The 16,575-nt window shown below is 44.7% G+C and overlaps 1 protein-coding gene across 7 annotated transcripts in view; it reads left to right on the plus strand.

Moving 5' to 3' along the window:
- Nucleotides 1-16,575, plus strand: part of SLC24A2 (solute carrier family 24 member 2) — a 353,458-nt gene that overhangs the window by 55,756 nt on the left and 281,127 nt on the right. For 6 of the 7 annotated variants that reach the window (XM_077475217.1, XM_077475218.1, XM_077475216.1 and 3 more), the window contains one exon: nt 1,910-2,977. In XM_077475217.1, the coding sequence (XP_077331343.1) occupies nt 2,048-2,977 (930 nt within the window). In that variant the 5' untranslated portion in view covers nt 1,910-2,047. The remainder of the gene's footprint in view (nt 1-1,909; nt 2,978-16,575) is intronic. The other variant, XM_077475219.1, reaches the window with a different exon arrangement.

A 16,575-nucleotide genomic window follows, 5' to 3' on the forward strand; every position in this document is an offset into this window, starting at 1 on the left:
TCAACGGCGATATGCCGCGCGTGGTGGCTCCCGTGCGCATGCGCGGGAGTGATGTCATCGCAGCTTCGCCGAATGACAGCGGCGGAGCAGCGAGACCCACCGAGAAGATGGATGCTCTAGACTACAGGGGACAGCGGTGACTTCGCTGGCTCCTGTGTCAGGTAAGTGACACATAATGGACTACTATGCGATGCATAGTAGTCCATTATTCTTTACCTTTGCAGGGAATGAAAGAGGAAGTAAACTCATCAGGGTTTACTTCCTCTTTAATAATCCCTACAATTTACGGAATTGATTGTATAGTCAGACAAAATACAATTCTCCCATTGTGGTCTTTAAGGTGGAGGTGTGGGCTATCTGGATCACAGTCGCCCTGGGCATCTCTTTTAGTTGAGGTAGGTCAAGGTTGGTGCTTAGTTAAGGGGGGCAGGGGAATTATCTGGTGGGTTGGTGGGCTTCCAAGCTGTTAGGGGAGATGGTTGGTTGGTGTGGGAAGGGGGTTGAGTTGATGGGGGGCTCTGGATTGCTCCGAGGGGGTAGGGATATGATGATCTCTATTTTGTCTTCAATTCTTTATTGAATAAACTTTTTGAGGAGGTACTTTTGGACATATGTACCTTTCATTTTTCATTAGTTTATGCCTTTGTGGTTATACCCACCCTATACTGAATGGGGTAGAACCAACTCTGTTCAAATATAAGCTACAGTGCTCCCAAGACCAATACGTGCTTTGGTTGTAAGTTACAAGTTCTCCCTATGTGGTAACTAACAGTTCCAAAGAACTTGTTATTAGACAATAGGGTTGAGTTATTGCAGATTATGCAACACAATCATAAGTATTATGTTTACATATTATGACTTTTTGGATTACTTGTGCATTTTTTATACTGATTTTGACTTTTTTTTTTTAACTGTACAAAACAAACCACATCCTTCATAACAGTATATTTGTTTGTACCTCAAATATAAGCAGTATCGATACTCAACTCTTATTGATGCCCTCCACCATTTACACAATGTAAACCAGATAAGATACCAGTGTTAATCTCATATCTACTGTAGATAAGTAGGTCACAACATTTTGACTCCTCTTGTGTTTTGATTGTCTGCTTCCTGCTCTGGACTTCTTTTGACTGGTCCATCTTTCCTCCTCGTTCTTGAAAGTGTATTCTCCAAAGCAGCCTAAGGGAGAGGACACAAGAAATAATTTTCTAGTCCAGTGTTTCTCAACTCTAGTCCTCAAGGCACTCCAAAATGTCATGTTTGTAGGCGTTCTTTTGCACAGGTTATTTGATCAGTTTCACTGCCTTGGTAATTACCACAGCTGTTTCATCTGAGGGAAATCCTGAAAACATGACCTGTTGGGGCACCTTGAGGACTGGAGTTGAGAAGCATTGCTCTAGTCCAGTGATGGCGAACCTTGGCACCCCAGATGTTTTGGAACTACATTTCCCATGATGCTCCACTACACTGCAGAGTGCCAGAGCATCATGGGAAATGTAGTTCCAAAACATCTGGGGTGCCAAGGTTCGCCATCACTGCTCTAGTCCATCATTATATTAAACACATCAACGTACTTTCATTTAATTTAAGGTAATTTAAGGTTAAAATCATTACTTTCTTCTAAAAATTCCCAAATGTACTATATGTAAAAGGAATCATCATAGTCAAAACCATCCATTGTGTTTTTTGGGTTTGCATAGTGTTGGAGGGCAGAGTGCTGATTGTTGTTTGTGACTTTTCAGGCACTGAGGAGTAGTTGCAAGAACTGATATAGTAGCTGGAGGAGCCCAGACATATTGATACATATTTTATTTTTTATGTGTATTATGGATTGTATGTATGAAGTCTGTATTTGTACATAATGGTATGCATATTTACATATTTATTTTCTGTTTTGTTTTTTAAGCATGGATGAAGAACATTCTACTTGCTGCTGGGCCGCTTAATGGACTCCTAATGCAAAAATAGAAAAGAAAAAGCATGATCGTCCATTCAGCTTTGCAGTTTTTATAATTGGCTACATTTGTTTCTAGAAGATTAAAAAATGGGTCTTCATGCAAGATCTGACGGTGATATCCTTACAAGCTGCTGCGTAGGGAAGACTTTATCTCACCACAGCCACAAACATCCATTTGTTCATAAGAAACTAAGACTTATCCGAATACTGGGTCTTTTCCTAAGCATAACAGCCATAAGCACTTTGTCCTCTGCAGTTGGTGCCTTTTTAAAGAGAGAATTTTACAACAGTGATGAGTCCAGTACTACAAACAGCCATAATCTACTGCAGCGGCATCAACGAAATCTGATGGACTTTGCAGAACAAAATCAGAATGATACCCCTGGCTCTACTATATCTATGAACTACAAGGCAGGGGAAAATAAATCCCTTTCCAAAGGAGAATATCCAGAAGACATTTTTTCATTGGAAGACAGAAAGAGAGGTGCTGTTGTACTCCATATATTTGGGATGATATATATGTTCATAGCATTAGCTGTAGTTTGTGATGAATTTTTCGTTCCTTCGTTGACAGTTATCACCGAAAAACTGATGATTTCTGACGATGTGGCAGGGGCAACATTTATGGCTGCTGGGGGATCTGCACCAGAACTGTTTACATCGTTAATAGGAGTATTTATATCACATAGCAATGTTGGTATTGGGACCATTGTTGGATCAGCAGTATTCAATATCCTGTTCGTTATTGGGATGTGTGCTTTGTTTTCTAAGGAGGTATTAAACCTAACCTGGTGGCCACTGTTTCGAGATGTGACATTTTACACCCTGGGATTGATTATGCTCATAACCTTTTTCTTGGACAATTTGATCAACTGGTGGGAAAGCCTTTCACTGCTTTCGGCATATTTAACCTATGTCACGTTCATGAAGTACAATGTCCAGATGGAGAGCTGGGTGAAGGGGAAGCTGAACAGGAACAAGGTTGTTAAGGTATCATCAGCCAATTCTGATGGAAAGGTTGGTTTGTTTCAGTTCTGTCTATTTTTAACATGGTTTTGAAGGAAAATTCTATTCATTTAACCTGCCCACCACCGGATCCTACAGTTTCTACTACTTTCTACTGTAAGCTTAGGTGAGAATATACCACTGGCCTCAAAAAAGAAAATGGGCTGGGAAAAAGACAGTCAGATTATATTGCTGTTGTTTGGGTCTGAAGAATTTCTCACAGGGTGCAAACTAAGAATTCAGCTAATTTATGGAATAGATGGGTTAATATGATGATGGGCAGTGTTGATCACCTAGTTTTTATTTTAAAGACTCCTTGTGTGTGTGTGTGTGGGGGGGGGGGGGGTTTAGAGGAGTGCAGCGTGGTATGGATGCAATAACACACATAGTCCAAGTGTGATGAAGTAACTTGTATTGAAAAAAAAGCAGCAGTTCACAATAAACAGTGGAAAGACAACCCAACTGGGAAAACTCACAGGTCCAACAGCATGCAGAGAGCAGGTTTCAGACAAACTGATAGTGCCTGTTAGGAGGGGCAGAGTGCGGCCTCTCATGCCCAAGCAGGAAGATGTCCTGAGAAGCTGTGAGCCCTACACTTTCCCTCCTCATCAGGTACCTTTCCCTGTCGCTAGCTCTGCCCCTAATAGGTGGGGTACCTGTCCCTACTCTACTCGCTAAATGCACACCAAGCCTGGGAACCAAAGCCTTAAATAACCTTTGCCTGACCCAAGATGGCGGCTAGAGTCACATGGAGGGGCAGCATCTAATTGGATACTTCCCCAGTGACCCAGGAAAAAAAAGAGGAACCATATTCCACTAGATTTCCTCTCCAACTGCACAGTTGTGGAAGAGAAAGTAGCCTGCACCTGCCTACTTTCACTGTTTTGGCCTCTTCACTATTCTTCTTGGTAATTTGGTCAAAAACATTGAAGAAAAGCTGCTTCTAGCGGCCACAGATAACCCTTACAGTTCATAGAAAATATTCTTTAGTGTCTGAGCTCTGAATAAAAAAATGCATGATTAATTGTAAAAATAGATCATCTTATATAGACTCAATGATTTGCCCGATTGCCACTCAGCAGTCAAAAAGGTTTATTCTTTATCATGAAAAAGTGTCACATGCTAAAATATAGGTTTTACTTCCTCTGGTTCAGCTGGGGTTTTCAATGTAGATGTCAAACTTGGACACCATATCATTTTGCATCTAATGAGCTAGGTAACACAATCAGCTCTGCCGTATCGCTCTGCTGTTCGTGGCCACTGAACCAGCATGCATTCCAAGCTAGGGGGAGTAGAACCTATTGGTTCAGTAGCCACGAATGGCAGAGCAATACAACTGAGCTGATTGTGTTGGTGTCCCGCAGACACCCGCAATATGTGAGTAGCAATTGCATGTTTTTATAAGCCTTCTTTTATCAATAAAACCTACTACACTATGTTATACTCTTAGGCATCTTTTAACCCTATAATGTTGGAGTAAAACTACCAAGGTAATCACAAGGCTGGAATAATAAGAAGTGGAAGATTACAGTGTATAGGCAGCTTGTCTTACACTTGCTTCTGGTAAGTGTTCACTTCACCTGGGCTGTGGAAAGAGCACCTATTTACTGGATAAGAAGAATTTAGTGTATTACTTGCCCGCTTCCCGACAACCCTCCGCAGTTATACTGCGGCAAGGTGGTTGGATATCGCAAATTGCCATAGGTGTACGTCGGTCCGTGCATGTGATATAGCGGGCGCACCAATGCCTGTCAGTGACCCGCGATCGCCGTATTTATATGTAAATAAGGCAGATCCCCATTCTGACAGGAGGCATCATGGAGTTCTGCTGTTCCCAGTCATCGGTAATAGCGATCTCTGTAGTGTTCCAGGCAGCCCATCCCCCCTACAGTTAGACTACACACAGGGAACACAGTTAACCCCTTGATCACCCCCTAGTGTTAACCTCTTCCCCGCCACTGTCATTTATACATCGATCAGTGCATTTTTAGAGCAGTGATCAATGTAATAATGGCACTGGTCCCCAAAAAGTGTAATTTGGGGTCAGATTTGTACGCCTTAATAACACAGTCCCGCTAAAAATCACAGATTGCCACCATTACCAGTAAAAACAATAAAAAAAAAAATTCCCTAAATCTATCTCATAGTTTGTAGACTATCCCATAGTTTTTTTGAGCAAACCAATTAATATATGCCTATTGCGATTTGTTATTGTTTTTTTACCAAAAATATTCAGAAAAATATATATTGGCCTAAACTGATAAATAAATTTTTTTTTGGATATGTATTATAGCAGAAAGTTAAAAGAAAAATGTGTTTTTTTTTTCAAAATTGTCACTCTTTTTTTGTTTATAACGCAAAAAATAAAAACTAAGCAAAGCAACCTATTGCCCATCAGCACACTGATATTTTGAGAGTGAGGTCTCATTTTTGGAAAACCCTCACAAAGCAGCCACTAATGCCCTTTGTGGACATACAAGCCAGAATCAGCATAGTGAGGATCTCTACACTGACTATCCCTATAGCTATGGAGATTCTGGTATACCTGTTTCTGTTACATTCCAGCATTGCTCTTGTAACATAACATGTTGGAGCTTATCACTACTAGTTTATTTATTTTATAGTTGTATATACTGTACCAGACAAAATGTAAGAACAAAGTTAACTATTAAGCTTTGTTTCTATCCAAAGTAAAACATATATTGAATAAGGGGTTAACATTACAAAATATATATTTATATATAAATCTTTTCTCTCTTTGATAAAACAGATTTTTTTTCACACAACCTAGAAGGTGATAATGCTTGAAATAGTTTTTAGCCTAACTTTAATACATCATGAACATAGATCAATGTGTATTTTAAACAGAGCCCAGTTGTATCAAGGATCTCAAAGTGTGCATTTTTAACATGTGCATTTTATTATTATTAGGTACGAGCACCAATATTTGTCAATATTTTCCTGGCCTTCTGATGCTGATGGCTTATTTCCTTAGACAAATACGTCCATACTTTACTGATAGACTTGATTTGCTTCCTAAAGTCCAAACTGCATTATATGGCTATTTCCCATTGTACTATGGAGCAGTTAAAGCTGTGTTGGTTAAAGTCAAGTTGGAGAGGAGTCAAGTGGCAAGGAGAAGTAAAATTGTTCTGTGTTCATGGTGAATGATACATCTAGTATGTCATTTCTTTGGAATTGTTACTTCTCGTCTATGTGTCTAATATCTTTTTTTTTCTTATTATTCCCATTGTTTGGTGAATTGATTGGCAGTTGTGAGATATTACTAATAGTGTGGCCCCTTAAGACTATTGAGACTCATAAAAGACAATATCAACACCACTCTACTATATAAGGCAGTAGTGGTATTGCACAGTGTTAGCTACAATCACCCTCAGTAGCAAAACAACTTTTAATTGATTGTGCAGGAGAAAGCCATGGCATTTATCTTTGATGTTCGAACACAAATGCAACCATGGCAAAGTGGTTGGTAAGGGCATATGAAATCCTTTGTTACACAGCACCCAGTATGCTACTAATGAATAGCTCAGAATCTTTCCAAATACATGTGGTGTTTGAGATGTAGTTGAACTAAAACCTTTAAAACTTCTCGTTAAGAAAGAAATCAGAAGTTACAAAGATAGACACTATAGAATGTACTCTATTTGGAGCCCCTTAGATTTTAATGAAAGCCAAATGGATTTTAAAGTAAAAGATGGTTGTTTTTTGTTTTTTACAAAACATGATGTACATCAATTCTAGTCATCAGTGAGAGGAAAGGGTATGGGACACAACATTGATAGGTGGCAGGGAAAGGGCAAGAAGTTTATTCTTTATGCTATCTATTCTTGGAACATTTCCATTAAGCAAGTCCCAGCGAATTGCATCCATGCTTGCAGGATTAAGAAAGACTTGTCCAACAGGTCATAAAAGTTCATCCTTGTCTTTTGTCCCAGGCGTCGAGTTGAGCTTTGTGCAGATGATTATACAGGATGATAGTAGGATCATAGCCTTCATGTGCTATTTTAGGAGGCATATATTGGTTTTATGACAAAGTTGCATAGGTGTTAATTTTATCAGTGTCAACAGACACCACTTGAATATAGCATAAGCAATGTATGATGGCATACATTAGATAGCGACTGTAAAGGATATCTGTCTCCTAATCTTGAACACTGACCTCCTGAATTTTAACAAACCAAAGAAGCTTGGCATTGACCGTTTCCAATCAAAAGTAAATATTATATATTGCTCAAAAAGGCCAGAAAACAAGTTTCAAGCCCAATTCAGGTGACTACCTTTTAACACAACTATAATTCAGATTTATATCCAAATGTAGATTACAAGAGTAAAAGGCCTAAGATCAAACACAGAGTGAGACAGATACAGTATAAAAAATGGAACCTGAATTACTGGATAATTCTTGTAACTAGAAAAAGGCTGGAGAGCCACTCTTCAATGTAATTTGTGTCTTATGTATTTGCAACTTTAAAATAAGACTATTAAATAGTGTATAGTTTAGAGGCACTCACTCCTTATTGTCAAAAAAGATTGACTTCATCTCTGTACTGTGAGTAAACCTAGACAGAGAAAAAGCCTATGGATTTCCACCTCTTAAGTATCTTCTGTACAACTCCATAAGACCTAAATTATTGCTGAACTATCTGAACAGTTTCATTTAAACTATACATAGCAAAGGTGACACTCAGTTTATTTTATTTTTTTCAAAATGTAATACATGTCACAGCTTGACACATTGCCTGTGTGAAATATTTCTGTAATCACAATTGGCTATTTTGCTACATTGGCTATAACCCTTCAGATACACTTAACCTGCAAATTGTTAAATGTTTGATCCCTATGTGGATTGGATTGTAGACAACATGACTGTTTTAGCAATCCGCAAAAAAAAATCACAATTTCTTGTGTGAAGATTCCTGAAATAGATGTGTGGCTGTGAAAGAGAAAAGTGTAAAATGTAACAATCTGCAATTTTTAAAAAAGGGAAAAAACTCACAAGGCAGTCCTGTTTAAACACATTATAACGCTGTGACCTTTCCATTTTAAAACACAATTACCGAAAAATGCATAACTGTCACTTTTTTTAAAAATAAGTATCCATATCCTGGCGTGTTAGCTTTGTTAATTGATCCTAAAGAACTATATGCAAGGTGCAATAACCTCAATCATCCAATCAACACTATACATATATTTCGCATACATATACAGTGCCTTGAAAAAAGTATTCCTACCCCTTGAAGTTTCCACATTTTGTCATGTTACAACCAAAAACGTAAATGTATTTTATTGGGATTTTATGTGATAGACCAACGCAAAGTAGCACATAATTGTGAAGTGAACGGAAAATGATAAATGGTTTTCAATTTTTTTTACAAAGAAATACCTGAAAAGTGTGGCATTCCACTAAAATCTAGTGGAACTAAGTCACCTAATTAGTAAATATAGTCCACCTGGGGGTAATTTAATGACAGTTTAAATACAGTTGTTCTGGGAAGCCCTCAGAGGCTTGAACAAAAAGCATCATAAAGGCCAAGGAACACGTCAGACAGGGCAGAGATAACGTTTTGGAGAAGCTTAAAGCATGGTTAGATTAGAAAAAAATATCCCAAGCTTTGAAAATCTCACGGAGCACTGTTCAATCCATCATTCAAAAGTGGAAAGAGCATGTCACAACTGCAAACCTAGCAAGACATGGCTGTTCACCTAAACTGACAGACCAGGCAAGGAGAGCATTAATTAGAGAAGCAGCCAAGAGGCCCATGGTAACTCTGAAGGAGCTGCAGAGATCCACAGCTCATGTGGGAGATCCTGTCCACAGGACAACTATTAGTCGTGCACTCCGCAAATCTGGCCTTAATTGAAGAGTGGCAAGAAGAAAACCATTGTTGAAAGAAAGACAAAAGAAGTCCCGTTTGCAGTTTGCAAGAAGCCATGTGGGGGGGTCTCATAAGGTGGCCGCCTTTGCGGATGATTTGATTTTTTTCCTAACAGACCCACTCAATTCGCTCCCCAACCTCCTTCAGTCCCTGCAGCAATACGGAGCCCTTTCTTTGTTCTCAATCAATCTGACCAAATCATCCCTCCTGAACATTACAGTGGACAAGGACATTGTCGGCCGCTTGCGCTCGGCCTACCAGTTACGCTGGGCGGTCAGCACTATTCCTTACTTGGGTGTCGACATTAGCGCAGACCCTTCTGACTTATACCAGGCAAACTTTGCCCCACTCCTTCTCCGTCTCAAAACCGATCTCCACCAATGGCATTCACTTACTTTAACTTGGTTCGGGCGATGCAATGCCATTAAGATGACCGCATTGCCTAGGATACTATATCTGCTACAAGCCCTCCCCATCCGTCTCCCCCTCATCTTTCTTCAAGTGAGTTGACTCGCTGTTCCGCTCCGTGAGGTTGCATTGCCTGATTAGTCCCTGTAGCGTGAATCGCTCTCTGGTCGGGAGGCACCACCTTTTTTTTTCCTTTTTTTTGCCTCGCTACCCCACTATCCACCTTCTTCCCTACCCCCAACTGGGGTATCCTTCCCCATCCTGCCTTTCCACTCCCTTTGTCCTTCTTCTCCTAATCCGCTCCCAGCCTTGGGCCGGTCTACTCAGATAATTTGAACATCCTACTTTCTATAACCCATCAGTTGTGCCACATGGCTGGACTTAGCTGGTTGGGAGACAACCCTCCTTGGCAGGTGTAAATGAGTCTCTTACAGTTACAGTATGGTCCTGGTGACTTCACTAGCAACAGGAGGTTACCAGGGTAACAGTCGGGTAGTCTCTCCCAGAGTGGTGCACGGTTAGCCATGATACCCAGCCGTAACCGCCTATGTTTTTCACTGAGTGCACAACTGGGAGATTTGATATTTTATAATGCTGTTATAACATCAAACTGTATTCATTTCCCGTCTCTGTTTTTATTTTAATTATTGTCATCTTTTCTGACTGTAAAATTGCCTCATCTTGAAAAGTAAATAAAGGAATTAAAAAAAGAAGCCATGTGGGGGAAGCAAACATGTGGAAGAAGGTGCTCTGGTCAGATGAGACCAAAATATAACTCTTTGGCCTAAAAGCAAACCGCTATGTGTGGCCAAAAACTAACACTGCACATCACCCTGAACACACCATCCCCCCTGTGAAACATGGTGGCAGCAGCATCATGTTGTGGGGATGCTTTCCTTCAGCAGGGACAGGGAAGCTGGTCAGTGTTGATGGGAAGATGAATGGAGATATATACAGGACAATCTTAGAAGAAAACCTGTTAGCCCTTGTACACACGGTCGGAGAATCCGTCGGAATGTGTCCTATCAGACCGTGTCGTCGGATAATCCGACTGTGTGTGGTATGCATCGGACTGATTCCATCGGAATATCCGTCGGACCCAATTTTCCAACATGTTGGAAATATTTCCCGACCAACTGGGCCGATCGGACATACTCCGATCATGTGTAGAGAATTTTGATCAGACCAAGTGCCACGCATGCTCAGATCAAATTCCAACATCAAAGCTATTGGCTACTAGCCTGAATGTAGTCCCATCGTAACGAAATTACGTCATCACGTTCTGAAAGATCGTATTTTTCGCCAACTTTGTCCGACCGTGTGTATGCAACAGTTTCGGACAAGATCCGAAGGACAAAATCCGACGGGCAAAATCCGACGGATTTGGTTGTGGAAATCTCCGACCGTGTGTACAGGGCTTAGAGTCTGCAAAAGACTTGAAACTGGAACAGAGGTTCACCTTCCAGCAGGACAACAACCCTAAACATACAGCCAGAGTTACAATGCATGACCTCTGTATTGTCTGACACTTCCCCTCCATATCACTCTTACCCAATATATCCTTTTACATCATTCCAACCCAACGTCCCCCCAAAAACCAGACCAGACTATTTTGGAGTAAATGGCCGACAGGCCTTGATTTATTAAACCAAATATATATATATAAATGTAACAAAATATAAACTTTCAATAAATAACCATAATTAACCTGTAAACAACTTTCTTTTAAAACTGTATCCTGGGTCATAGCATAAGTAGACCCTACTGGTCACTGCACATTACCTTTAAACTCTTGACCTCCAGACGGAAACCCCTGTCTCGGAGGCTATACCCAACCAATGCAGTGACCTACCCCTTTTACTCTTCCCGGTTAAAACACCATGTAACCGTGAAGTACAAAACCAACCACCCCCATCACCATGGATGGGTACCACCTCTTCTCCACCTGCCCCACTTTACCTTCTCAACTGCCCCCCAAAAACCCTGCCAAGCCTACCGAATCCTACCCCGATGAACCGTCGAAAAACAACAACAAAAAGGGAGGGTGGGTGGGAATCGCTTCCTCCTCCGCTCTCCAACTGACCCCTGGCTTCCTGTGTCTTGTGGTATCACGGCGGCAGGCTCCGCCCACCGCCCCGCCTACTCCACAATCTTAAAGCGGCCTCTCTCTTTTAATCTAAAGACGGCGACAGTGCATACAAAACAGCTGTCATGCCATCCCTACGCCCACAGCCTGCGGCTGCGGCTCCGTGGACGTTCTTGACCTCTGTATTGTCTGACACTTCCCCTCCATATCACTCTTACCCAATATATCCTTTTACATCATTCCAACCCAACGTCCCCCCAAAAACCAGACCAGACTATTTTGGAGTAAATGGCCGACAGGCCTTGATTTATTAAACCAAATATATATATATATAAATGTAACAAAATATAAACTTTCAATAAATAACCATAATTAACCTGTAAACAACTTTCTTTTAAAACTGTATCCTGGGTCATAGCATAAGTAGACCCTACTGGTCACTGCACATTACCTTTAAACTCTTGACCTCCAGACGGAAACCCCTGTCTCGGAGGCTATACCCAACCAATGCAGTGACCTACCCCTTTTACTCTTCCCGGTTAACACCATGTAACCGTGAAGTACAAAACCAACCACCCCCATCACCATGGATGGGTACCACCTCTTCTCCACCTGCCCCACTTTACCTTCTCAACTGCCCCCCAAAAACCCTGCCAAGCCTACCGAATCCTACCCCGATGAACCGTCGAAAAACAACAACAAAAAGGGAGGGTGGGTGGGAATCGCTTCCTCCTCCGCTCTCCAACTGACCCCTGGCTTCCTGTGTCTTGTGGTATCACGGCGGCAGGCTCCGCCCACCGCCCCGCCTACTCCACAATCTTAAAGCGGCCTCTCTCTTTTAATCTAAAGACGGCGACAGTGCATACAAAACAGCTGTCATGCCATCCCTACGCCCACAGCCTGCGGCTGCGGCTCCGTGGACGTTCTTGACCTCTGTATTGTCTGACACTTCCCCTCCATATCACTCTTACCCAATATATCCTTTTACATCATTCCAACCCAACGTCCCCCCAAAAACCAGACCAGACTATTTTGGAGTAAATGGCCGACAGGCCTTGATTTATTAAACCAAATATATATATATAAATGTAACAAAATATAAACTTTCAATAAATAACCATAATTAACCTGTAAACAACTTTCTTTTAAAACTGTATCCTGGGTCATAGCATAAGTAGACCCTACTGGTCACTGCACATTACCTTTAAACTCTTGACCTCCAGACGGAAACCCCTGTCTCGGAGGCTATACCCAACCAATGCAGTGACCTACCCCTTTTACTCTTCCCGGTTAACACCATGTAACCGTGAAGTACAAAACCAACCACCCCCATCACCATGGATGGGTACCACCTCTTCTCCACCTGCCCCACTTTACCTTCTCAACTGCCCCCCAAAAACCCTGCCACAGCTCGAAAGGTGGTAAAGCCTTACCCTTTCGAGCAGCGCCACACACACAAACCCCTGTGAATCCCTTCTTGGAGTCCCAAAGTCCACAGGTCCGTTCCCACCTCATTCAAATGAACCCCATCACTCCGCAAATACCTCCAGGTCTCAAACTCCAGTTCCCTGTGTCTGACCGCTAATCCCCCATTCCTGATAAAAAACCGGCTCACTTCCTTATTAACCTTGACCCTGGCCCTATCCACTTTTTTATCCGACAGCGCCCACCTCCACGACGTCCTGCTAACCATGTCAGACCATATCAGGACCATGCCCGGGTAAGCGGCTTTCAGCCGGAGAAAATCACACTTAACGTCTCTGATGAGGTCCCTCATTGACCTGACCCCCATGTCATTACCCCCCACGTGCAATAGAAGAACATCAGGCGGACGATCCAGGCGAGAAAATCTGTGCACCTCACCCAACACCCTGTTCCACCTCATACCGGGGACCCCAATCCAGCGAACCTGCGCCTCGTTCCTGGGAATCCGAAGCTGCCGCCCATTAGGCCGAATGTCCGCTCTCTTCGAACCCCAAAACACGTACGAATGGCCCAGAATCCACACTAAGCCAACATCATATCCTGTAAATAAAAACCAAGTAAATATACGACAACCATAACACCTCCCCAAAACATCATACATATCCCCACCGCAACCCGAACATTCTCAAACTAACAGTTCCGGCCTAACATACAGCCTGTACCTCTCGGAGTCCCACCTCCCAATCCTCCGAACCGCCCCAGCCCCTAGCCCAGCCCTAGCCGCTTCCGTGGCCGCCCCGATGCGGAAGGAGTGAGATGAAAAATGTTTAGGGTCATAGCCTGCTGCTAGCACACATTTTTAAAAAAACGGCCCTGAACTGAAATGTGGACAAAAAGGAACCATCTTCGTGCACGAAAAAGGGGCCCGGGCCAGGCGGCCTGACGCGCAGGAATGCTCCCACCGCCCCCACAGGACAAATAGCGCCCTCGGCAATCGAACCCACTTCCACCAGTATCCCCTTCGCTTCCTGATCCGTCTTGGACCTGCGCAACCAAATCCTCACCGCCCCTGGGCCCAGCTCAACCTCCCCCATCGCCAACCCCCCAAGTCGCGCCCTGGCCGGGCAAAACATCTCACCAATCCGGAAAGCCCCAAAAAAAATTAAGGAAAAAGCCACTCGAAACAATACCTGCTCGTATATGGAATCACATACCGTCTCCAATACCCCGCACAGGCCGCGTAGCACCTGAAAGGAAACCGGACGCCGCCCGTCCCTCCGTCTATGTTCCTTCCGGTAACCCTTCACCGCCTGCCGCAACCAGAATTCTTTAGTATAGTCAGGACTTCCCTCCCATTTAAACAAAAAGGCCAACCTCGCCAGCTTCCTGTCAAGCGAGGCCTCCGACACCCCTTTTTCCATAGCCAAGCTAAGGAAGTAGAACACTGCCTGAGCCATGCCCGCATCGCCCGGGGCCATGCCGATCGTTGTCAAACAGTCAGACCATTCCCGCCACACCTTCGAATAAGCCTTCCACGTCGTCCTACTCACGGACAACTCAATCCACCTTGCTGCGAGTCCAACGCTATGCGCCACATCCAAGCCGGGCAGCTGACCCTGTGACGCTCCGCCTCTGGCGCCAATCCCCGAAACCTGTCCCACTGAAAACGAGACAGCGCGTCAGCCAGCGTGTTCTCAACCCCCGGCAGGTGTAGAGCATAGATGAATGTATTCAATTGCAAGCAGCGCAACACCAAATGGCGTACAAGCCTAACCACCGGCCCAGAGGCCGCGGTCAGCCGATTGACCACTTGGACCACCCCCATGTTATCGCAATTGAAGCGCACCTTGAGGTTCCAAAACGACTTCCCCCAAATTTCCAGCGCCACTACAATGGGAAACAATTCCAACAGCACCAGGTTCTTCAAAAACCCAGCCTCTGCCCACTCCGTGGGCCATGGTGCCGCGCACCAACGTCCCTTGAAATAGGCACCAAAACCGGAAGACCCCGCGGCATCCGTAAACAGCTCCAGATCCCAATTACTGATGGGACCCGACATCCACAGTGCCCGTCCGTTGTAGGCCGCTAAGAACTCCTGCCACACCCTCAGGTCCTCCCTGTGTTCCCGCTTAAGAGTCACGAAATGCGTGGGGGCCCGAACCCCAGCCGTAGCCGCGGCCAACCTGCGACAAAAAATCCGCCCCATCGGAAGAATCCGACACGCGAAATTGAGCTTCCCTAACAGGGATTGCAACAGCCGCAACTGCAGCTTGCGAACCCCTATTGTCCCCCGAATTTCCTCCTGCAACGCCTCCAACTTATCCAAGGGCAGGCGGCATTCCATCTTGACCGAATCGATCTCAATCCCCAAGAACGTGATACAGGCTGTAGGCCCTTCAGTCTTACCCGGAGCCAAAGGGACGCCAAAGCGTTCCGCCAAGTATTGCAGCGTTCCCAAGAGGACCGCGCAGACATTCGAGCCAGCCGGGCCAACACACAAAAAATCGTCCAAGTAATGGACGACCGAGTTAATGCCCGACGCATCCCTAACGGCCCACTCCAAAAAGGAACTGAAGTGTTCGAACAGGGCACAAGAAATCGAACACCCCATAGGCAGGCACCGATCCACGTAAAATGCCCCCTCCCATCGGCACCCCAACAGCCAAAAACTATCCGGGTGCACAGGCAAAAGCCGGAACGTCGATTCGACATCGGATTTTGCCATCAGGGTCCCGCGGCCATATCGCCGAACCCACGACACCGCCGCGTCAAAGGAGGTGTATGTAACCGCACAGTCCTCCGGCGCGATGGCATCGTTCACCGATCCCCCTTTCGGAAAAGACAGGTGATGGATCAACCGAAATTTGTTCTGCTCCTTTTTTGGAACCACCCCCAGCGGAGAAACCACCAGACGCGGGAGAGGTGCCTCCCGAAACGGGCCGGCCATGCGGCCCAACGCGACTTCCTTACCCAATTTTTCCGTCACCACAGACGCGTGCTGCAGAGCTGACTTCAAATTCTTGGCAAATGGGGGCACCGACGACAAGGAGCAAGGGATCTGAAAACCTGATGTAAAACCCGCCTCCAGCATGCGCGCCCCCGCCCTGTCGGTGTATCTATTGAGGAAAGGCAGTATCCTTTCCACCCGAACCGGAGTCGTCCCTTTTGTTGACAGAATCTCCGGGGCGCCCTTTTCCTTTTTTGAAACATTTTGCGAGGGCATGGGATCCCCCGCAGCCCGAACACAAGTGCTTGAACCGGCAGCTCGACCCAAATTTACAAACTCCCTCGTTAAACTGCCAGCAATAACCCCATTGCTTTTCGGCCGGTTGTCCTGGGGTGGCAGAACCTCCGACCCCCTGCTGAAAAAACTGGTTAGGAGCCCTCGCCGCCGTCATCAGCTTCATCCACAAGCTAATGTCCTTGTAATCCCAGCGAAGTGAAGGTCGGACTGCCATCCGCTGTCTGAACTGCTCATCGTACCGGAGCCACGCAGTGCCACCATACGTCCGGTGCGCTTCACTAACGGCCTCCAGATACACGAACAAGGCCGAGCAATGCTCCGGCGCCTTCTCACCCACCACACTCGCCAAAATGGCAAACGCCTGGAGCCAGTTAGCGAAGGTCCTGGGAATCAGCCGGTACCGCCGCTTCTCCTCGTCTTCCTTCTTCCGCTCCTCCGGCTTCAACCTATCCAGGTTGAATTTCTCCAGCGGCAGTAGGGTGAAGATCTCCAGGTACTCACCCTTCCAAATTTTTTCCTTCACCTCCGGCTTCAGGTGCGCCCCTAACGG

Source organism: Lithobates pipiens, unplaced genomic scaffold (assembly GCF_037356315.1).
Source record: "Lithobates pipiens isolate NorthernLeopardFrog02 unplaced genomic scaffold, aLitPip1_a1.2 Scaffold_13, whole genome shotgun sequence".
In the NCBI taxonomy this organism is placed as follows: Eukaryota; Metazoa; Chordata; class Amphibia; order Anura; family Ranidae; genus Lithobates; species Lithobates pipiens.